The sequence below is a fragment of the Marmota monax genome, unplaced genomic scaffold (assembly GCF_021218885.2).
Source record: "Marmota monax isolate L192 unplaced genomic scaffold, Marmota_monax_Labrador192_F-V1.1 WCK01_AAM20220418_F8-fsc00027, whole genome shotgun sequence".
Taxonomy (NCBI): domain Eukaryota; kingdom Metazoa; phylum Chordata; class Mammalia; order Rodentia; family Sciuridae; genus Marmota; species Marmota monax.
In genome coordinates this window covers 1,501,551-1,527,108 of record NW_026694617.1, presented here as the reverse complement: position 1 = coordinate 1,527,108, position 25,558 = coordinate 1,501,551, and the positions used below count along the sequence as shown (strand labels likewise).

The 25,558-nt window shown below is 34.1% G+C and overlaps 1 protein-coding gene across 1 annotated transcript in view; it reads left to right on the top strand.

Moving 5' to 3' along the window:
- Nucleotides 1–25,558, top strand: part of Thsd7a (thrombospondin type 1 domain containing 7A) — a 403,918-nt gene that overhangs the window by 156,791 nt on the left and 221,569 nt on the right. The window contains exon 2 of the mRNA XM_046422471.2: nucleotides 6,795–7,626. Within this exon, the coding sequence (XP_046278427.1) occupies nucleotides 6,795–7,626 (832 nt within the window). The remainder of the gene's footprint in view (nucleotides 1–6,794; nucleotides 7,627–25,558) is intronic.

The following is a 25,558-nucleotide window of genomic DNA, read 5'->3' as shown; positions in this document are numbered from 1 at the left end:
TTCAAAAGATCAAAAGAGTACATAACAGCAAAATTATGTTTCAGTGATGAAAAAAATAAAAAGGATATTGTCAATTCTACAGAAGTTTTGAGGTCTTTCTAGACCATAGTACACAAGAGAATTGAAATTAAAGGAATGAAGACTGTCTTTTGGATCAAAATAGTCAAAGGATTCACTGTCCAAGAAGATAAGCCCATAGGACCCCAGATAGGCTCCCAGATTTGGAACAGTAATAGTTTTCAGATATCAAGAGGGGGTGGGAGAAAAGAGAATGTGCTCATAAATTCCTGGTAGAAGGGTATATTTCAGTGGATTTTTACATTATTTTTATAATACTATGTGTGTCAAAAGTTTGAAAATTTTGCAAAGCATTTGGCCAAGTTATTTTTCCAGTATCCATTGTAACTTTCTTCATAATATGGGAACCATTAAGAAAGTGCTAAATGTCCCTGAGCAAATATCAATTAAATAAAGCATGGTAAATTGATAGAACAAACTCCTCTGTACCCCTAGTATAGATCTAAATATGAAAATATGAAGAGCAAAGGAAATTAACTGTCTTGTAGGTCAAATATTTATGTGTGTACCAAAATGAATTATTTGTATAAAATATTGTGAAGTCATATTCTTAATTTTTTTAAATAATTGTAGCACAATCCCAATTTTATTTAGATGCACTTTTTAATTGACTAGTAGGATGAAAGCAAATTATGAAGACCAGTTACTTCTAGGTTATGGGATTTGTGAGATTTTTTCCTATTATCTAGCAACACTCTAATTTTTTACACTGATTCGCTTGGGTAAAAACAAGTTTTTCTTTTCTTTTTTTAGTTAAATATAAATTTTAAAACATGATCCTATGGCATGCAAGAAATAGTTTAGTATATTACTAAGCTGTTTGTGTTCTCCTTGATCCTGCTGGTAAAGTAGGACACGCTGTTCCACAATCAAATCCAGAAGGAGAAAACACATTATCTTATTTGAAGGATGCAAACATATTTAGTCAAACAAGAAACTGGCTCATTTGAGAGTTTTATAGCAAACAAGGACAGAAAGTAGTTTGCATAATTTTCTCGTACTTCTTTTATAGTGTTTATCTTTTATAAGGCTCTTTGGAACAGTTGCTGGCCACCTGTCAATAATGTGGCCTTTTATAGACTCAACCTTTTATTGTTCTCATGTCCTTGACATATAAAAAACAGTCTTAGAAGAAGTCAGTATTGAATATGGTGGGGGAAATACTAATTTTAAATTTAAAAGGCAGTCCTTTGTAGACTGAAATAAAGAGAGAGTTCTGAATCACATGAAGAGAATAGACATGTTATACAATCCTTTTTAGCAGGAATAACAATAATTTCATTATTTTATCGATGTTTGTGAGAAGTTAGCGAAGAATCACATTTAAAGTTGTAACCCATGGAAACTGAGCCAAGTAGCATTCATTTAACGTTTTGTCACAGCTTTGCATAATCTTACATTGATTGCAAGTGAAAATATTTGTGTTGTTAGTCTATCACTTACATAAATATTTGGGGTATATAAGCAGTTGTTTAGCTCCCTATTAGTTGAATAAGACATCCAATGTTTCTCTCTAGATTTACATAAAATCTGTCAAGCTAAGTGTTCCACACATATTTATTGACCCACATCCTAGAAACATTTTGCATGATACTGACTAAACACAATCTTAGAAATCTGTACACAGGAATACATTTCCATGCATAAGGGCCATTATCCAATCCCTTAAGGCGAAAGCTGCCTATCCTTTGTTTTTGTTCAATTAGATTCCAAGCTCTCTTTAAATAATCATGAACATGAACAATAAAGGAAGCAAGTTTTAAACCAGTAGAAATTCTTACTGTTCTTGTTTAAAAGCAATCTCCCTTACCATTTTTTCATTACCACTCCCTCTCATTCTTAATATTAGATTGTGGGGCTAAATTTCAATATTTATGCAGAAACACTTGATATTAAATATTACACTCTTGTACTTGGTAGACGACATTGTGTTTTCCCTAGTAGTTTAAGTATTGTGTTTTCAAATTTGTTTTAAAGCATTTGTGCACCTTGAAACATGTTAGCTAATTGGGTTAACAATTCTTAGTTGTCAAGAACAATTTTTGATGTGGCCCTCTTCCTATTCAATGTGTGATTATTTCAAGACTGCTTAGAGAGCAGAAGTAGACAGTCCTCCATCAGGAGCACTATGAGAGAGATCTGATCTTTTAAGAGATAGTTAATTGCACACACATGCAATACCCAAGGTGCAATGAAAAGATAAGACAGCCTTTAAAGGCTGCAAGGTGCATGAGTTCTTTTTAGGTTCTGTCATGATTATATTGCCACTTCTGCTTTCACTGGTGCCTTCAAGCATTTTATTCTTTTGTTTCTGCATCAGTAGGTGTTTTTATAGATCTCTGTGGAGTTTCCTTGGGATACACTATCTTCTGGTTCTCAATGTAAATAGACTTCGAATAAAATAAACCCAACAGTGTTATCTGTGAGCAGCTGCTTAATAAGAATCTGTGATAATCTTATTGCAATGGGAATTGAAATGTATTTATATTTATAATGTAAGCTCTTCCTTGTTACCTAAGTAAACTTCATAAATTCTTACTTATTATCAGTGTAAGATAGTCTAAAAGTTTTCTTGAACTCAATCTCTTTCTTCCTGCTGATATTTGACATAAACCATGTAATGACTATAATATTAAAATCTGCAAACTCAATTCTCTCTTTTTTGAACAAAGTAATAGACAAAATTCATCCAAATGTAAGCCAGGAAATTAAAAAGATGCAATGATACAATGGAATGTAACTAATTGTTCCATTTTATTAGTAAAAGTGTGAAGTTTGTATAAATATAACATGTAAAAGGATGTATATACACATGTGATATTCCTTGTATCTAGTGAGCAACATCAAAGTAAGAATTGTCTTACTTTTTTTTTTTGTACCACGGATTGAATTTAGGGGTACTCGACCACTGAGCCACATCCCCAGCCCTATTTTGTATTTTATTTAGAGACAGTGCCTCACTGAGTGGTTCAAAGCTTGTCCATTGCTAAGGCTGGCTTCAAACTTGCCATCCTCCTGTCTCAGCCTCCTGAGCCACTGGGATTATAGGCATGTGCCACTGCAGCAGTCCGGCTGGCTGCAGCAAAATAACCGGGGGGTGACGAATAACTTGTGTACGTTGATACAGCAGGAGTGGAAGCCGTTTATTCCAGGACAGGAGCAGTATTTATACATTCCACACAGCTTATCTAATTAGCATAAACTAGATACATCAGTCAACCAATAAGGAATCTCCACACTTAATGGCTCGCTTTTGTTACTTCTCAAACCACTCCCTCTGGCATTTTACCAGGCACCATCCAGACTTGTTTACGAACTTTAACATTCCCCTGGCAAAATGCCAGGTGTTATTTTGACTTGTTTACAGACTCTAACATGCCACTAGCCTAGAATTATCTTACTTTTCTAATGAATAAATTATACATTTGAGAAAACTCCCATCCATATTTCTATATGTCAACTAGTAATTTTAAAATTAACTTTTCAGAAAACTATTGTCATAGATGAACAATCTCTGTAGTAGTGTCAACACTATTAAAAAAAAATGTATACAAAAGTTGATATTCAAAGAGATGACCACAGTAGAAAAATTTTACTTTTCCTAAAGAATAAAAACACATTCCCTGCACCCTTTGGAAGTACATTTTTGTTCTTTACAAAGTAGAAAAAGAACATTTGATTTATGGCTTCATAAATAAGATACCATTATTCTTATTTTTAAAGGCATTTACACATTTTGAGTAGAAATAAAATACTTTATTTTCATATTGAAGTCGAACATTATTTCTGAAAAGGTGCTTTATACATATCTCAAAAGGCAAAGAATATTTAGTAAGAAGAAATACAATTTATACCTATGATATTCTAAAATTATCCCTCAAAGCAATGTCAAAATCTTATGTGTATTTACATTTAGTTACAGTCCCAAATTATATGTATTATTTATATATAATCATAAATATATATATATATATATATATATATATATATAACATGTTAGAGATATAAATATTTGCATTATGTAATAGTTTACAAAGTTAACATTATACTGTGAGTTCTTATTGTAATTTAATAGATATCTGTTATTTAAATTAATAAAATATGTTACTGGCACCTTCTTATGTATTCAGTAAGTGCATAAAAACCAAGTCTTAGATAATCAGAAGTAATTTCAACTGGCTTAAGAGAAAAGCATGTTTTGTCTTTATCTTGGAGTACCTGTGAAACAAACATCTGTCTGTTGTACCATAAATTAACTGGAATTATTTTCTTGATTTTGTTTCTGATTTTATTCATTTATTCAGTACATATTATTGAACCTGTTCTATGTATTTGGTATGTACAAGTATTTTTGAGTGCCAGTTTTACAAGTTTGATATAAAATATTTTGATTTTATTTCAAGTATAAAAGAGTAACTTCTAGTAGCTCCAATCTGATTAATCAGTATAATTTCATAATTAATGTTAAGGATAGAAAACATTAAGGTACCAAGAAATTTTCCTGAATTCTGTTGGTGAATTCTGAATATGTACAAGACACTTATCTTTTGAATCTCAAACTTAATGGCATGTAATTTGCTCTTGAGAGTCTAATATACAGATAGATTTATTTGCTGTCTTCAAGGTGAAAATATGGATTACTATTTTATTTAGGTACAATGGGAAAAGAAAATAAATGCCAAGATGTGTAAAATAATTCTAAAGTTTTATACATATTCCTATGTTTTTTTATTGAAAAGTGTCTTAGGTTTTGTGATTCCCAAATTGAATACTTGGTCAGTCTCTAAGAAAGCATCACTAGATTTGTGAATATATATTTTTTCTTTAGGAAATTAAAAGTAGGATTAAAACATCATTTAGTATTGTATATTGACAAATGTAAAACATCCATTGGTTGTACATTCTGTGTTGAAGGAACCGCTGAGCTACAGCCAGTCTATCCATTAGGTTAAGTCTTGAAATACTCCAGAAAGACTGTTTCCTTATATATTATAAGTCCTTGATAGAATTTTATAAAGAAACAATGAGAGTAAGAGTATTACAAATAAAGTATAACATATTTATTTTCAATGTAGAAATGATCAGTTACAATGTTAGTTATAGTATTTATAGTAAGCCTCTTTTCCACTTACCATTTGATTATGCTGTTTGTAAGGGAGAAAAAATCAAATTTTAAACCTCTTTCATGGTAAACAAAATTATCTGTTTTAATTAAAAATTTTAAGCATATTTTTCATATTTCATTCTGTGTAGGCTAATAATTGTTTTGCATAAGAGAAGCTGTCTGAACCTTAATCTCTAAAATCCAGGTTATATCTTGTGACTAAAAGTCAGAAGAACTGGATCGAAAAATCTAGAATGGTTGTGTTATTCATTCAAGATGTAAACTTGGCAAATCACTTGCCCCTCCTGTCTCTTGTTATTCCCATCAATAGAATGTATCCATTGACCTACTTTAAAGGTTTTCACTCTTTAGCTGCAGAAGCCTCTTGCAGACATAGCCTAATATATAATCACCACATGAATAAAAATAATAGTAAAATAGAGTTTTTTTTATAGAAGCAATAATGAGGAAGGAGGAAGCAGTGTGCATGTGTGGACAGAGGACCCTAGAGCCCTCACCTGGTCCTTACCTTCCCTCACAACCTGTTGAAGACAGTTGAGGGTCATCGAAGAATTTCTCAAGTTCATGGAATGAATATGATCTCTACATTTTTCAAATGTAGTTCTAATTTCATAAATTGGAATTTGTCTGTTAAAGCTTTGAAAATCTTATTATTTACCTTAGAAAAAGAAATAGTATTAAAAATACAAGCTTTCTCTCTCTCTTTTCTAAGAAGGATTCCCAGGTACAAATCTAATATGTCATATTAAAGGCATGGACTTAAGTATTCCCTAAAAATAACTCTATAATACCAAATAGTTCATATTTAGAAAATGAATATATAAAACCCCTAATTACCCCTTAACAAAACATCAGAAAATTGAAAAAGTTCTTTCAGTTGAATTTAAATTTCCTTATTCATGTCTATACTTGACTAGAGAAGTAAGAAAATTTGATTTTTCTTTTTTTCTTTTTTTTTTTTTTTTTTTTTGGTAAATTTAAACCCTGAATGTGATTAAATGAGGATTTTTTTTCAATTCTCAGCTTTGGTGACCAGAAAGGCAACACTTTAAATTTTGTCAGCAGGTACAGTACACAACTATTAGACCCTTGCAGTCACAACCATAACAATAAAAAATTAGGCGAAAGAGAGTATGTTCTACAAAGTAGTTAATTGCCCAAGAAAAGTAAAGTCTGCTGGAGAAGCAGGTTTTTACCAGGGGCCATTTTCTTTGCCAGTTACTAGAATGGATTTGATGGTTGTGAAGCAGGAGTAATAGGTTTTCGCTGTGACTAATTTCTGATGTCCTTTATGAGCCAGGATTTCTAACTACCTAAAGTGAAGGAAATGAATAAAAGCAAACTTTCAGTAATCCCAAAAGGACCCAAAGTAAAATTGCCCCAGCAGTTACCTTATATAGGCACCGTGACACAGTTCCCTTTTGTAAAAATACTTGGTAAAGATTATTCCGTTCTGACAGGCTCCTATAGAGACCTACTTTATTACACTTCAGGGAAGTTAATGTACTAGGTCTTGAGGAATCTGTCTGGAAGGTGAAGTGACTTGTCGTTTTCTTTTAGTGGCACTGTTAACTCTTGCGTTGTTTTTTAGGTCCATGGGGCCGATGCATGGGAGACGAATGTGGTCCAGGAGGCATCCAAACCAGGGCTGTGTGGTGTGCTCATGTGGAGGGCTGGACGACTTTGCATAGCAACTGTAAGCAGGCTGGAAGACCCAGTAACCAGCAAAATTGTTTCAAAGTGTGTGACTGGCACAAAGAGTTGTACGACTGGAGGCTGGGACCCTGGAATCAGTGTCAGCCAGTGATTTCAAAAAGCCTAGAGAAACCCCTGGAGTGTATCAAGGGAGAAGAAGGCATTCAGGTGAGAGAGATAACGTGCATCCAGAAAGACAAAGACATGCCTGCCGAGGACATCATCTGTGAGTACTTTGAGCCCAAGCCTCTCCTGGAACAGGCTTGCCTCATTCCTTGCCAGCAAGATTGCATCGTGTCTGAGTTCTCCCCGTGGTCCGAGTGCTCCAAAACCTGTGGAAGCGGACTCCAGCATCGGACACGGCATGTTGTGGCGCCCCCGCAGTTTGGAGGCTCTGGCTGTCCAAACCTGACCGAATTCCAGGTGTGCCAGTCCAGCCCCTGCGAGGCGGAGGAGAGCATGTACAGCTTGCAGGTGGGGCCCTGGAGTTCGTGCTCCATGCCACACTCCAGGCAAGTGAGGCAGGCAAGGAGGCGCGGAAAGAATAAAGATCGGGAAAAGGACCGAGGCAAAGGAGTCAAGGATCCAGAGGCCCGGGAACTTATCAAGAAAAAGAGAAATAGGAACAGACAGAACCGACAAGAGAACAAGTACTGGGACATCCAGATTGGATATCAGACCAGGGGGGTCATGTGCACCAACAAGACCGGGAAAACTGCTGATTTGAGGTAACATTTTGTTATTGTTAACCACACGTGTCTATCTGTCAAGACCACTGTTTAAAACTAACTTCTGGAATACACACCTATACACACCTGCACAACCAAGTGTGAGCGACCCCTCAGCTTAAGGCTTTTGATCTGTTTCTGTGGGATTCTCCACGTTTCTATTTTGCTCATGTTAAAGGTCCTAAACTGCTTGAGTGCATTCAAACTTTCCTTTCAAAAGTCTAGCACATGAGCAACTCCCCAGGAGAAGACACTGCTTAGTTAGGTCAATAGTGCTGTTTCTCTCTATGATCAAAGAAAACAAATTTACATAAAGACTGGAGTATAGGGATTTTAAATTTAGATACTTATGTTTGTGTGTTATTAGAACAAGGCACACTTATAATCTCTTCAAGTTTATAGCATTTTCAAAATTACCCTATAAACAAAATCTGCTCTTAACAATGACCTAGGGAGCTATACCTAAGTATAATTTTCTTGCACATTTTATAAAATGGGGTAACCCTCTCCAGAGAAGAAAACAGGAATCAGCAGGAAATAAGGTAAGTAAAAGGTGTTTAATCATGAGTGGCCTAGCTTAGAAAACATAATTAATTGGCTGTGTTTCTTAGGTGGAAATTATTTGGCAAATTATCTTTGGGTACATAATGAGTAGATTATGAAAGACTACCTCATTTATGATTTATTTGCTGTGAAAATAAGATTCATTGAGGATTATCTAAAGGATATGATGTTCTCTGGACATTCTCAATTTTGCTCTTGGATAAACCAGACCATCTGGGAGTGGCATATCTGGATCATTTGCATAATTGCTTTTACTGAAATATTTATGAAGTTATGATTTGGACTGAACTGAAGAAATTATAGTATCATTACTCAGAATTTTATATCATATTTATTGTAAAAATGACATTGAGAGTGTCATCCACTTTATCACACAGTCTGTTCTCTTGATTAAAAGCATAAGATAAATTTCACTGAAGTCTCAACCCATATGCTTCTGGTGAGCAGCTGGATTGTTTCTCTCATGTCCCGTGGAAACAGATCACATTTTCCTGTTTACTCTGGCTGTTGGGAAGCTGAAGAGGATTGTGTGGCATGTTATGTTGTTTACCAGCCTTTCCCACTAGCTTTATCATTTCTCTCACCCTCAGTTTTTTTTTCCTTTACCCATTCTTGCCTTAGTGATTTTGCTATGTATGGATTTTGAAATATGGAGGAAATCCTTTTTGGAAGAGGATGTAGTTTAAATAAACGAGTAAATAAAACAAGTGGATTAATGTAAGATCAAACTCTTTCTCATAATAGCCTGGTTCTAGCTGCTCCTTTTAGGATATTTGCCTTTTTTGTATTCATACAGTTGTGCTTCTTTTCCAGCAGTAGAGTACTTTGCTCTTTCTCCATTTTGGTTTCCTCATTCCACTGCCCTGGCCTTGCTAGTGGCTGTTTTTCCTGCCTTCATTCTTCAGGTTTTCACAAACTCTTGAAGGGGTGTGTGTGTGTGTGTGTGTGTGTGTGTGTGTGATGGGCATTTTCTGTGCAAGCCTGGTTTTGCTCTTTTCTATTTTTATTCCAGAGATTTTTCTGATTTTTTTTTCCTGGGGTTATTACAGTTATATTAGTTACTTGGCTCCTGTCAAGTAATGGAATGAGCCTCCAAGGCAACTTGAGTTGTCTCCTGCTGCCACTGAGTTAGCATGCTGTAGACATGTAATTTAATGTTGACTACTCAATTAAAAGTGTAATTAGGACAGTTAGCTACCATTGCATAGAGCCTAATATTCCCACCCAGTTGTTTGAATTAAGCAAATAAACTTAAAAATGTGCAAATTATTTGTCAGGAGCTTACATCTTATTAGAAATATTGTATGAAACTGTAACTCTAAAATGATAGTTACATATGTTCTTGACATATTAGGGTATGAATTAAACTTTATGTTAAACAATTAAATTGATTATTACAATTTTTCTTTACTATGAATTATCATGTATGATCAAGAAAGTTAAAGCCCTAGTGAGAACGTGACAAAAACCAGGCATTTGGGCCTATATTTTACTCAAAATTACAGTATAATATCATGAAGCCAATAAAGTGAAGAGTAAGACAGTAACGTCACCAAAGCACAGGACCACAAGTCAAGGATTTAATAATTAAAGCATTTGACATTCCATCACATTCAGAAACACTTTTATCATGTAAGAGTATAAAAAAAAGTCATTCAACAAGGTTTAAAATGTCCTCTTATAATAACTAAATGAATTTAACCAGATAAACCTAAGGATCTTGGGGAAGCTGTCATAAGTAAATAAAGAATTGCTGCTAAAATGCCCAAACTGAAGAAGATAAATCTGCCCTATTTCCTGCTGTCGAACAGACTGAAATCTGTAAGAATAAAAAGCGCAAATGAAAGCCCATTCTTTTATGACAATAGGAAACAGTCACAGAAACAAACCACCATTGATACAGAAGATTTGGCAGCATGGTAAAATGAGATCTAACTGAGGGAAGAAACTTAGGGGGGCATTATGTCTTGCCAGCTTTTGTGAACATTCAAAATCAAGTCAGTGCCATCTCCTTAATGGGACAGGGAAAGGGGCTGCTGAAACACCCTTGAGTCTGATTATGAGCAGAATGGTGAGTAGGCAGGACTGAACTAGAAAGCCCACCATGAATCATTACCAACTGAAGACTAGCAGCTTGCAGACTGAGGGTTTAATGTTTCCACAAGGAATGGAAGAGAATTCTGAATCACTAAACACATATCTGGACACTAGCAGCTTCCTGAGAACCAATGACTTCTAGCTAGGCTTGACTGGATCCTTACCCAGGCCAAGAGTTGATATGAAAGTGTTTCTCTGGGAAACCAAAGACATTAGGTGAAATGTGGTTTTCTGAACCCAAAGCAGAAAGATTTGAGACTGAGCTAGAAAGCCCACACTGAATCACTGCCCTTTATTCAAACAGAGATAAAGGGCTGGGGAAGTAACTCAGTGGCACAGCACTTGACTAGTACGAGTGAGGTCCTGGGTTCACTCCCCAGCACCACACACACACACACACACACACACACGCAAAGAAGATAAGAAAATAGAAAGAACTTAAAATAATTTTGTAGAACCGAGAAAAGAAATAGAGAAGAATTATAAAATAAGAACAGAAATGAAATTCACACAAGAAACAAACAAACAAACAGAAAACTAGTGGTAAGAAGAACCAGTGGTATGAAGAACACTTTGAGAACACAAAGTAAACTATCGTAAAGAATAAGTGCATGTTGAAGATTATCGTAAAAATACCTTGAAGATTATTGTAAAAAAAAATCTGGTGTGCCTGGAAATAGAAAGAAAAATTAGGACAGGACAAAACTTATTAACAAAAGACTTTGCAGAAATTAAGGAAGACTTTCATTCATGCATTAAACTTGCACAGGCCCCAAATTCCACTTAGAAGAAGTTAAAATAATGGCCTGATGGATAATCTGATGTAAATCAATTTTGTGCGTTCCCTTTGGCAGTGATTCCTCTCCTAGGAATTACTTCTAAAATATATATGTAAATATACAAATACATGTACAACTCTCATTGTAACATGTTATAGAAAGACAGCCTGAATTTTATCAATAAAGGACTTGTTGAATCATGGAGCTTCCATATGTGGAGTATCATATAGGTATTACCAAATGAAGTTTGTGATTAAACATGAGGGAATAAATGAAGTTTTATGCCCCTCTTCTATGCTGAAATCAGCCAGAAAAACCAATAAGGAGATAAACATCTACCGCTCAAAAAAAGAAAAAAAAAAGGAGGAGGAGGAGAAAAATGGAGAAATGAGTGGAGAAAAAAGGAAATGGAGTGTCTTTATGATAAATCAGGATCCTTCTTCAGGATAAACCCTGAAATCTACAGGATGGACAAGCAGGACCTAGAATATGAAAGCATGAAATGGACTTCCCTGAAGTAAACAGTACTCAGTCCTGTGAGCCCTATCCAAGGTCTTTCTAGTGGGTGATCTCAATAGGGAGGGGGCATGGATGAGCCAGAGAGGATGTGAGGAGGGTCCTTAGGAACCAACTCCCATCACTGACTCACAGGGGAAGTGTAGCTATTGGAGAATTAAGGGAAATGTTATTCCCTAGTCTCTTGACTGAGAGAAGCTGTTGGAAGTGAAGTGGAGGATGGGCAAAAGGAGGCAGCTATCTCCAGATCATAGCCAGCATAATCCTTGATTTAAAGCATTGCTGTGAGCCATCCCCACCTCTACAATGCTTTAGCTGTCCCATTTCACCTCTAGAATATGCACATAGAAGGCACAATGTGTTTTAGGAAAGAGTCTGAAATCTGCTCAAGCACAAAGGCATTTAGTGGAGAGTAGTGCCTACTCTTGAAAATGTATTCCATTTGAATGCACTTTATTTTGTCACATTGTCTGACAAAGACAATTAATTGTAATTACAAGTCCAATGGAAACACTGCCCAGAAGTGTGGGAAATTCAGTAAATTCCTGAGGGAATAAAACAGAATTAGAATCTTAAAAAGATTTTTGTGGACTAATCCAAAAGCAGGAGGTCTATGCAGATTCTAAATAAATGCATACAGCAAACACTCAGGCACAAATAAAGAGGGGTGAAAAGTGAAGAACAAAATAATCTAATCACCCCTAGAAATACTGACACAATTCCTCGTTATTTTTCATTTGCCTTATCAATTTCATTTTTTTTCTTTTAAGTACCTATATAATTCCAGCCAGAGCATTTCAGATAGTTATGAATGATGCTTCTTAGGTGGCTTTCTGATTATTCTTTCTAGCTCCGATATTCTTGACACACCTTTTCTCATCTTCAAAATTAAAAATTGTTGACCAGAAAATTACATTTCTTCTCAAGACAGTCAACCTCTTTCTGTTTGATTTCTATTTCACCTTAGAACACCAGTTGTTAACTGATCCAAGTTTCTGTTTTAGCATTGCTTTCTAGAATTGTGGTATAAAACTATTGGCACTGCAATAGTCTGAAATTGGCTGAATTAATGGGAGGAATTTAACTAATGGATGATTAGGAAACATAAGTACTACATAAGAAACCTAAGCATTCATGATACACAGAGTTGAAAAAGTCATTTACACTTTCTGGGACTCAGTATCCTCATCTGTAAAACTACGTGTAGTGGTGTGGTCAGTGATAGAAGAGAGAACTCAAAAAAATCTCTAAATGCCTTCCATATTCTGTGATTCTTATGAACCCAAACAAAAACCATACCTGAAATTGTGATCATAAAACCCTATGTATCTTTCTTGTCAGAGAGTAAATTAATTTTTAGCATGTTCCATGAATCAATTTATAGTGAAATATCACGGCAAATTTACATACAGTGCATATAGAATACCATAGCTCTCCATGGTCTTGAGAGCACCTGCAAGGTTTTGTACTTGGCGGATATATGGTTCCTGAGGACCCATTTCCACACTACGACTTTTGGATCGGTGAAATTGCAAACTTAATTCTACTCTTACTGAAAAAAAAGGAAGAAAATTGCCCGTTATTTAAAATAACACTGACTCCTCTAAGGTTATTCAGAATCCATTTATAAAATTACTACTTCCCATTCATGAATAGCAGGCATTTAGATTTTAAAACTTTCTTTAATATCCAAAGTATTGATATGCCTGCCAGATATTTATTCTGATTTCTTAGGAGCTTATCTCTGCTGCCCCTTGACCACACCTGACTAAAGAATTATTAAAAAAAAAAGTCATTCAATATGTCCATGCTCTTATGTAGACTGTAGATGGCTAAAAAAGAAAACCTGTACTTGTCTCAAAATATGGAACCAACCAGGCAGTGTATTACAACAGATTAGAGGTCCACTGTCAAGCCTCATTCTTCCCGCCACTGTGCCTGAGGATGACCTTGGAGCAGAACATTCATGAGGACCTTAGTTTTCTGATTTCTGGTGGGATTCTACCAGTAGGAGATGGCCGCAGTATAGGTATAGCAGAAGGTGGGAAGACAGAGAAGTTGGGGAATTTATTCCTGTCTGTTCATGGTTCAGCGTGACTGAGTTCCTCTAACAAAGACCATGACCCCTGTCCAGCAGCTTTCTCCTTAGCTCTAGGTGTTCCTGGGTGCTGACAAAATCTTTTCCTTTCTTTTCTTCATTACCTTAGAGTGGGAATGTGCCTGTGGTTACTAACCCCAAGGTGCTACCTCATTCCTTGGTGATTTCTGTTAACATTGCCACTCTCTTGTTTAAAAAAAAAAAACAAACAAAAAACAAACAAACAAACAAACAAAAAAACCCTTCTGTTAAACTCTTCTGAATTAACCCAAATGAGTTTGCAGTTCATTTTCTGCTGCCCAGGACTAACATATAATAGCTCTTCTAGGGTATCATGTCAGAAACACAGGATTACTTTGGTGTTATTGTTACATTGCTTATTAGTTCATTTACTATACATTTATTGAACTACTTTTTTATTCAACAAAATTAAAGACATTGAGGCATTCTAGGTGCTGGAATGTATTGAAAAAACCAAACAAAACAAAACATAGTCCCAATTTTCAGGGATCTATTTTTTTATTGTAGGAAGAATCTCACAAAAGAACCAGTAAAATACTAGAGACATTCTCTCATGTCAATAGAAGAAAGACAGCACATGCGAATCACAACTGAGGTAGTGAGCTCTTCCTTGAAGGAAGTTGATAGGATCAGGAATGGCCTCTTGGAGATAATGATGCTGATGTTAAGACAAGTAGGTGTACATAAAGTTGAAGAGGCTGATTTGCATTACTAATGGTTCCATTCACAAGCATATCATGCCTCCGTGTTGTTCACACCTCAGGTTCTAAAGAGAGTAAAAATTACCATCAAAGAGAAACTAGGAAACCTAAGTTGTCTTAGATGTCAAGTTTAAATGTTTGGACTTCATATCCTCCAGGTCTAGAATCTCTACAATTATTATAGAGCATAACTATATATATACATATATATATATGTATATATATATATATATATATATATATACACACATGTACATATATATATTTATTTATAAATTATAAAAAGGCAGTATTATAAAAGTATATGCGTTATTCAAAATATTTAAAACTTTAAGATAAGGAAATGAGGAAATAATATTTGGCTTATTTTTATAGCTTCATATTATCTTTAATGAGGACCTTAATGCAAATTATTCATGAGGAAGTACATTATTACAGGGTTTTTAATTTATTTTACATATATTTATTTTATAAATATATATTGTTTTGGTCACTTTTTTTTTTTGTCACTGTGACTACAAGACCTGACAAGAACAATTTAGAGAAGGAAAAGTTTATTTTGGCTCATGATTCCGGATATTACAGTCCATGGTTGGCTGACTCCATAGCTCTGGGCCTGAAGTGAGGCAGAACATCATAGTGAAAGGGCATGGTGGAGGAAAACAGCTCAGGATATGGTGACCAGGAAGCAACAGAGGGTAGGGCCGGAGTGGGGGTGTGGTGAGAGAGAGAGAGCACTGTGCTCCACTCACCAAAAACAAATCATAAACCCTAAAGACACATCTCCAGTCAACTACCTCCTCCAGTCATATCCTACCAACCTACAGTTACTGCCCAGTTAATCCATATCAGTGGATTAATCTACTGTTTAGGTCACATCTCTCATAATCTAATCATTCACTTCTGAGCTTTTAGGGAACTCCTTATATCTAAAGCATAGCATACACATATTTATTTATTAGGTAAATAAAATGAATTCTTCATATGTTAGACAGTGGAGGACATATTCATTTATCTTTACCATCTAACATATTATAGTGATTTAATCAGAAAACAAGTATTGATTAAACCTATATCCAGTACTATGCCAGGTACAGAACTAACTTAGCACTTAGCAATTATATAATTACAACTTTTACTTATTATTTCACTTTTTTTTGGGTAATACTTGAAATTGAACCCAGGGCCAAATGCTCTTCCACTGAGCTATACCTCCAGCCTCTAAAACATAAATTTTACATTGAACTTAAAAAAAAAAAAGATCACTTGTACAGAATAATGTGGGTATCGTTATTACTGTATTTTAGATGACAGAGTTGAGTTCCAGAAACTTTGAGCAACTTGCCCAGGTCAGCCCCCACCCTCACAAAAGGAAAAGTACAGAGCAATAAAAGGTCTTCTCCAAGGTCCTCCAATTATTGTACCTAGGAGACCTGTATGCTGCTGTGGATTTCTAGAGGAATAGATGATTCATGTCAAGTAATTTATAAGAGGAGGCTTAATTTCATTCTCAAAAAGTAGGTAGGTACATAATTCAACAATTGAAAAATAATCTTGATGAAAATTATTTTAAAGATTTTTTAAGTTATTTTAAAAATAATCTTGATAATTTCTATTTTAGGGTCAACACTTTCTTTGGGTCTGCTTTGGGTCTACTTTCCCCCTTTATAATGAGACTGACTGCATAAGTGACAAGTCTTCCACTGTCTTAATGTTTGCATGTTCCCTGAAAGTGCTGCATTTGGAACACAGTGAGATGGTGGGGTGATAAATAAATAAAGCACGCACTTTATCTATAATAAGTTAAAAGGAAGCTCATATATGTTCATGCTCCTACAAAGGGTGTTTATATTTTCAATTCAAAATATTGGAGCAATTGGACATGAGAACAAATGCTGAAAGCTATACTGTCCATGAAACCAGCTTTAGAATCCACAGTAACTGCATAACTGCTGTGGTCAATATTATAAAACAAGACCTCTGCTTTGCTTTTTTTTTAATTCTCATTTAATATTCCTCACTGATTATGATGTTTTTTTCCTTCAAACTTATGGTTTGTTTATGCATACCTCCCATTCTGATTTGTTCTCCTATATTATTGTCCAAGTTAATTTCTATTTCTTTCTGTACTTTCCCTCAATTTATTTTCTTTCCTTGAAAAAACAGGTACTATTGTACTGGAAAAACTGAAGAGCTCATTCATTAGGTCAGGTCCCAGATCATTAAAATTACATTTTGTTAACTATTGGAAGTTTCCTCAGAATCAAGGTTATATGCCAACACATATCTACTTATATGTATATAGTCATAGTGTATGGAATAGCAATAGGTGAGTGGATAGTTTAAATTATTTTATGGAAGAAAGAAACAATATTAATCTATATAGTCTCCAACTAAGGCAATGCCAAGCACATAATCACCTCCCAGAAATTGCTAAAGTATTGAAATTTAAGGAAGGTTTTCAGTTTTAAAAGTTGGGGGTTTTAGTAAATAATAAATCAGCTGAGGTAAAATGAAAATTTAAGAGATTATAAAAATAACTAAAACATGTAAAAGAACATTCTCAAAAAGTATATAGTATCCAACTAAGAGAATATAGATTTATATTTGTTTCATTCATGAGTCATCATTTAGAATATGTCTCAATAGTATAGTGCCTATTTAGCACTAAACAATTACTGTTGCATAGTTAAAATACACATTTTCTGGGGCTGAGGTTGTGACTCAGCAGTAGAGCACTCGCCTAGCAGGTACAAGGAGCTGGATTCGGTCTTCAGGACCACATAAAAATAAAATAAATGTATTGTATCCAACTACAACTCAGAAAATAAAATAAATATACATTTTCTGTAAAAAACAGAAAATGTGCTATTCTTGGTATTGCAGATTTACTGTACTAAATTCTGAGCACTTGTTTATTTAATCTTTGTTTATGAAAACATCTTTACTAATGGTATCTGCCACTTCTACTTTTATATCATAAACCACCAAGCTGTTTAGTCATTGGTACCAATTAGTTGGCATTGATAGCAGCAACTAAGGACTAATATTGTCAGTGTCTACCTGTAAATATCTGTCAAATTCAAAAATATCCAAGTGACCACCAGGGTTGCTTCCTACATTCTAGGGTAAAACTATCTATCTTATTATGGCCAGGATGTCTTCATCTCCCTCAGCCTCTAGCTCTCACTTCACAAAAGTATTTTTAATTATTGTGTTTAGGAATGATTAACATATAAAAAGGCATAAATATTTAATGTGAAGTCATGTGCTGCATAACAATGTTTTGGTCAACATAGACCACATATACAGTGGTGCCATAAGATTATAATGGAGCTGAAAATTTACTATCACCTTGTGATGGTATAGCTATTGTGACTTTGTAAGAGCAACATATTATTCATGTGTTTTAGAAATGCTGGTGTAAACAAACCTACTGTACTGCCAGTCATATAAAATCGTGGCACATATATAGTTACACACACTAGATATGTAGCAGCCTGTATTATTTAAGTTTTTATCAATATATTCTCTAATGTACATGGATGAAATTGTCTAATAATGCATTTCTTAGAATGTATCCCCATACTTAAAAAAATAACTTTATACAACTAGCTGAGTTTGGGGATAAGAATATATGCATGAAGCTATCAAAGCCATAAGTGTATCCATTATCTCCTAAATTTTCTCCTAACCCTTTTATTGTTATTACATTATTATAATTATTTTGTGCGCAAAGAACATCTAGTATAAAATCTAACATCTTAGAAAATTTTAAATATACAATACAGTATTGAGTATTTTTTTTAAATGAGGTTTCTTTCCTGGGGCAATTGTACAGAAGGAAGGCGGGGTAACATTTTAATTCTTTGATGTTAAGTTACAGGAAGGGAATTGGAGTTGGAACTAACCAGAACTCAGATTGGAGATATCACTGCCTAATCATTACCCACACAATTCTTAAATAAGGTCCATCCCACTTCCGTCACTTTTCCTGGTAGTTTTATTAATATCTCCAATTTGATAATGCCATTTGGTTCTCTTGCTTGAGATGATGTGAGAGCACATTCCTATGGGAACTGGCACTTCCTTGAGCAGTCTGGCTGCTGAGTGGGGCAGTGACCTTGCATTTCCTTGGCAGCAAAAGTGATTTCACCCATTGTTTTCATTTATTTGCTGGAATAACTAGCTTGATATGAGTAGAACTGAGTTTCCCTCTGACTTAAATATAACAAGAAGGGTTTTAAATAGGAGGAAGTGTTTTCAAAAGGAAAAAAAAAAATTCCCATAGCATAAGGAACTAAATAAATCATTAAAATACTCTGTAAAACCTAATGAAGAATGTGCTTATTCTTGTAGAATCTACTGATACGTGGTATTAGTAATTTCATGTGTTTTGTCTTATATACTTTTTACAATTTTTTGCTCATCTATGAAACATTACTTTAGATTCTACTCACACTTTTACCACACTGTTCTTTATTTTTCTATGTTGTATCATTTTATTATGTGGTTATGTAGTTATTTCTCTAAAATTTCTTTAGGAGATATTTTTCTCCTTTATTTAGTACAAATATTTGGTCACTTATAACTGAATTTTAAAATAATGGAAAGTTTGTTTGGGTACTATTTAACAGGATACCAATTGAATTGCAAATGAACTAAATAACTGTGCTGTGCTTAATACAAGAAGGCTTTGTACTGTAAAATTCTCAGAATGTTGACAGAAGCATACAGTGTAGTGTGCTGGAATAAACAAAGATTTTTTGTCAAAGAAAAATCAATTATGTCTACCAAAAGTTGAGATTACAATAACTTTTCTCTTTGACTTTACAAAATGAGTCAAAGCGTTCAAAAGGATACTCATAGCTATATGCGAGACCATAACCTGGCCTATGTAGACATGTGAATATATATAAATTTTCTTTGGTAGATGGCTAAGAATGGAGATATATATAAAATAGAGATGTACGTCCTAACTCAAAAGTAATAAATATGAATTTTTCAGAAATTAGTTTAATTGGTATGAAATTTGAATACAGTTGGATTTAATACAATATATCACATGCTGATACATTTCAAATTTCACAAAGGTTTTCAAAGATACATTTCTCTGGGAAGGCACAATGACAATCTACTGTAATCCCAGAGGCTCAGGAGGTTGAGGCAGGAAGATCACAAATTCAAAGACAGTCTCAGCCATAGCAAGGTGCTAAGCAACTCAGTGAGACTCTGTCTCTAAATAAATACAAATATTAAAAAAAATTAAAAAGACACAGTTCTCTGGCAGGTGTTGATCTATTGAGGATCTCATATAATAAAGTTAAAAAAGAAATAATGAATCAGAATTCTGTGTAAAGCCTTGTTTTTGTACTTGATGTCTTTAATTCTATACAGGAGAAATTACTGAACAAAATTTCTTTAAATTACTGTAACTCCAGATTGGTCCAGATAATTTTTTATCTTTTATAGGCTGTATACTTTAGAGTTGATAGTTGGTTAAAAATAATTACTTGATGACAGGATAAAGATAAAAGCAAATAAATGTTCTAAAAGAAAGTTCGCATCTGTATCAGCTGGACTAATTTGGTAAGGTGATATAATTTGACCTAGTTCCTGAAAATGGATTATATTTATCTAAGTATGGTATGATGGGAATACTGAGCATTCCATGTCAAACTGGATTTAAAAGTAAATCTCAGAAGTAGAATGAGCAGGTTATCTGTAGAGGGCCAAGATGACACTGGAATGGCTCAAATTGAAGGAGCAGGTGGAGAAGAGCAGCTGATAATTTTGGAAAGGAAGCTTCATGACCTTGATAATAAGGCAGAGACACTGAGCTTTTTTTCTGTAAGTTAGGACAAAATTATAGTCGTGAATAAGAATGGCATACAGAATTTAGGCTGCTAATACTGAGGTCGTGAAAGGGGTGAGGAAGATCTGAATTAGGTATCAGCAATGAAGATACTGACATTCAAAAGACAATACATGACCAACTCCAGAAGAAATGCAGTCATAGCAATTTCCATGTAATTGTTTGATCATATGTTCTCATTACTACCTGGTATCAGCCTCCAACCTTCAGAGTTGTGACAAATAAATAAATAAAAATTTAGGATGGTAGAGTAGTGTTGGCAAGTGGTAGAAACAGAAATACAAAAATTACCTGTGTCATTTTGACACTCTATTATTTGTCTCACAAATGATATATATTCTTTAAATTGGTAATTCAAGGCTTCCCTATCCTCTGTAGATCAGAGCCTGCATCACTCTAGGATGACTGCAAGTGGCCCAAGCACTAAAGTCCAATACTGGCTCTGCCTGTGAATAACTCTCTATGATGATAACCACTAAGGTTTCCTTATACATGTTGTTTAATATAATTAGGTATAACACTTAGAATTGTGTGTGATTACCAAACTCTACGAGCCCCAGGTTTCCCAAGAAAGAAGAGAAAGGGATGAGAAAGAGTATCATTTTACTCTCCCCAACCACCATCTTTATTTAGGTTTCTAACTCTATAATGCAATAAAAGAAGAGGAAGTCTAATATAGAGGTAGGGCATAGTTTTTTTTGTTGTTGTTTGTTTGTTTGTTTCTTCTAGATTATAATGATTAAGAAAGAAGGTGAGAATGAGAACAAGGCAAGACGAAAGAGAGGCTCCTGAGGCACAAATGTTAAGGATACATTTGTAATAGCATCATACTAAGAAATGTAAGGCTCTTCTTTTTCTTTTCTTTTCTTTTTTTTTGCTTTTATTGATTTTTTATTTGTTCTAATTAGTCATACATGACAGTAGAATGCATTTTGACACACTGTACACAAATGGAGTACAATTTCTCTTTCCTCTGGCTACATATGGTGCAGAGTCATATCAGTATCATTCCCATCTCATTCCACCATCCTTCCCATTCCCACAATTCCTCCCCTTCCCCCACTCCCCTCTGCACAATCCAAAGTTCTTCCATTCTTCCCTACCCCACCCCCACTATGGATCAGCATCCTCTTATCAGAGAAAATATTTGGCCTTTGTTTTCTGGGATTGGCTTATTTCACTTAGCATGATATTCTCTAGTTCCATCCACTTACCTGCAAATGCCATAATTTTATTCTCCTTTAAGGCTGAGCAACATTCCATTGTGTATATATGCCACATTTTCTTTATTCATTCATCTGTTGAAGGACATCTAGTTTGGTTCCATAGTTTAGCTACTATGAATTGAGCTGCTATAAACATTGATGTGGCTGCATCAAAATGTAAGACTCTTCTAAAGTTTTGCTTTTAGTTATTTCTTTGCTTAGTCTCACTATGAGTAGGAAGAGGCATGAGCTGTCTAATGGGATAAAGAAATTTTATATCTTCTCTCTCCAAAGGCAAAATTCATCATTTTGATCTATATATTTATTTGAAAAAATATTCAATGAGTATCTATTATGTGTTCAATCTTTCCTTCAAAGAAATAAGGTTTTAATAGCTCTGACCTTGCTTATCTTTTACCTTCTAATTTATATATTCTATAAATCTAAAATTTTAGGTATGTTTATATCACTGCAGGGAAGGGAACGGGTACAAAATTATGAATTGCCTTTTTTTTTGAGTCTTCCTTTGTGAGGAAATATTTAATTCTTTGACTATATTCTCTTTCCTAGCTAGGAAGATGTATCTAAAGCTTATTTATTTATTTATTTTGGTAGAGGGATTGAACCAAACCCAGGGGCAGTTAACCACTAAGCCACAAAGCCACATTCCCCAACATATATATATATATATATATATATATATATATATATATATATATATATATATATATGTTAGAGAAAGGGTCTTTAAGTTAAGTTGCTTAGGGCCTCACTAAGTTGCGAGGCTAGTTTTTTGTTTTGTTTTGTTTTGTTTTGTTTGGTGGAGGGAAACTAGGGATTGAATTCAGGGACACTCAGCCACTAAGCCACATCCCCAGCCCTATTTTGTATTTTTTTAGAGACAGGGTCTCACTGAGTTGCTTAGCATCTCCCTGTTGCTGAAGCTAGCTTTGAAGTCTCTATCCTCCTGCCTCAGCCTCCCAAGTATCTAGGATTACAGAACAACAGATCCAGCTATCTAAAGCTTTTCTAAGAAGCACCTGAACTATCTCACTTTAAAAACTTTCTCTACTAAGTGAAGATTTAACTGGGGTCTCATTTTTTCTTCTGTGTGGTTACCAGTTATTTAATCTAACACACCAATTTATATGATCTATTCATGATAATAATACATGGCTTTTTACTATACTAATAGAAAATAATATAGAATAAACAATTTTAGCTTTTTAGGCAGGTTAAAAAGAGAGAAGTTAAGTCAGGTAAGTCTTTGATGACCCTTTTTAAGGTTACTTTTTGATTAGTCTGAGAAGAAGAGAGAGTGTCACCATCTGCTAAGACATTAGAAACTATGTCATATTAGACACACAAGGAAAAGTTTTATGCAACCGACACAATAGACTGAGCACCACCTCAGAGTCTATGGCCAGAAGTCAGCTCTACCCCTTAATTCTTAATTCTAGAAAGGAGAGCATTCCTACATAATATAGATCAGGGTTATTGGGAAGAGTCAAATAATTTTGCATGTAAAATTAGTATCTAAATTGAGAATGGCTAAGAAAAACATACTTTTTTGTTAATACCAAAGGACGACTTTAAAAATATTTAGATGCTAAAGATCGTAGCAAACAAAAAGAGGAAAGAAAAGAACACAACTCTCTCCTTAGGATATTTAAATCTTTCAGTAAGGTAGAGTAATATCCCATAAGGAACTATTAATGTATATACATTGTATATGTGATTCCAGAATAAAATAATACCTTATTTAGATCTATATATCTTTAGTATGCTAGGATAAGATCAGCAGTAAGAAGACAAATGCATATGTTGTAAGTGTATACATTTTATTATAAATATCTTTCTGCTAAGATCACAAAATTTATTAAAGAGCAAGGGGACGGGGGCATAGGAAGATGAGAAGTATGTTGGTTGGTAGAAATGATTAAAGTATGCTATATGCATGTATGCATATGGCACAACAAAATTCATTATTATGTATCATTAATATGCACTAAAAAAGCAACCCTAAAAATATTAAGTGTATATGCCAAATTAATGAGATTATTTCCTAGTAATGAGATCAATAAAGATTGTAATTTTCTTCTGTGTATATATTTTTATATTATTTATTTTTTAAAAGAAAGGTAAAAACATTCAGATGGTAAATATAGTATGATATTAATAATGAAATGGGAAGACAACTGCTCATATTTTCCTTTTTCATCCCTCAACCCTAATGATGAACTTACTAATGAGCAGGAATTACTTTGGTAACACTACATTTATTTTTTAAAATAAAAGAAACTCATCCAAAGTCCAATTTTACTTCTTCAAAAGAAAAAAAATGAATGTATTCACACAAACCCAAAGAATACAAAACAATAAAAATCTGTAATAGCTACCATCATTGACTATTTTGATCTTCAAATAAATCATAGAGATTTCTCTGGAGAAAGAATTGCTGCATCACAGATTTCCATTACAAAACCATTTACTGACTTAGCATTTCTGAATTATTTCATCCTTAATGACTTTATTACCTAATGTATAAAACACTGCATTCAAAATAAAGCTGGATATAAAGAGATTTTCTGAATTTATTCCTCAAAATGCCAAGAGTTTTAGTCTGGAGGAACCTCTATAAAAACAGAACACTGTGACTTAGTTCAAAGCAGTGTGCAGTTTTCTATGTGGTTAAAAAAAAAAAAAGATAAAACAAGGAATGTAAGATAGACTAAATCTTACAATTAAAAGATGTAAATATGAAAATGAGGATAATATTGTAAATTGTGCAGAAATTGTTAGTAAAGGGATATCATGATAAGAATCATATAAAGTTTATACAATTTCTCGGCAGAAAGAAAGGAAAAGGTAGACATGAACAAAAAGAAAGAAATGAAAGGGTTGAGTTGAGTAGAAGTTAGTTTAAGTTGAGTTTCTCATGGTTTAGATAATACAGTGTAGAATAAAACACATAATGATTCATGTCTTGTCATGTTAATTTTGACAAGTATAAATCAGAATAGGACACACTGTGAAATCATCATGAATGAAGCATGTGCTCAGCTATGTCATCTTCGTTTTAATTTGCAAATTTGATTTCTGAAACTGTTTGCACTTGAACAACCACAGCAGTGTGTTGTGAAGTAAATTCATCTGAAAACATTTCCTAATGCAGTTTGTGGAGTTGCTTGGTAAAGCATCCTGGTGACATTTTTTTTTTTTCAAAGCTTCACTTTACCTCCTACATTCATTATGAAGCTGACAGCCTAGAGTCCAGGGAGACAGAGGAACAAGGGAAGCTGAGAATGAATTGAGAGATGGAGCAATTGTTCTATACTGTTGCTACAGATGGAACTAAATAGTTCAAAGTGAACTTTGATCATCTACCTGGATACTTACTGAGAGCAACTGATGGAAGAGTACAGGTCAAATGAAAAAGGTCTAATTCTGTAATCTTGGAATTAAATGAATGGCCTTGGTTGTGGTAGGTTTATTTGCCCTTGATAATTAGTACATTTTCTATCATTCGTGTGCAGTGTTTTGTCAACTAGAATGTGAACTACTTGTGAATGTCTGTTGGATCTTTGTTCCCTCTCTTTCTCCTCTGAGAGGACTGTGAGGAAATGTTTAGCACTTGGATATTGTCTTTAACACCTGGTAAATAAGGCACTTGAAACTGCACCCATTGTTCTGTGGGGCTCATCTCTGTTGGAGATGACTGTGTTGGCAATGTCACTTTTTTAAAGTTGAAATTTCAGTTATGTCTTTATGCTTTTAACTCCCTTATAAGCATTGCACTTATTATTTCATTAGTATACAAATGCATGATAGCACTTCTGTATGTAAAATAAAAAAAAAATTAATGTAAGGCAGTTACCTCAATGCCATAGGTATGGCATTGATAAAAAAAAAAAAAAGAAAAAAGTTCTGATGTATTTTGTCCAGAATCATTTTTTAAAATGAGGTGGGTAAAAATAGTTTAGACTTATAACAATGTTTTGAAAAATAATAGAGGCCTACTTACTTCAATAAAAGAATTTCATTGTTGAACTTTGATTGGAATTGCTACTTAGGAA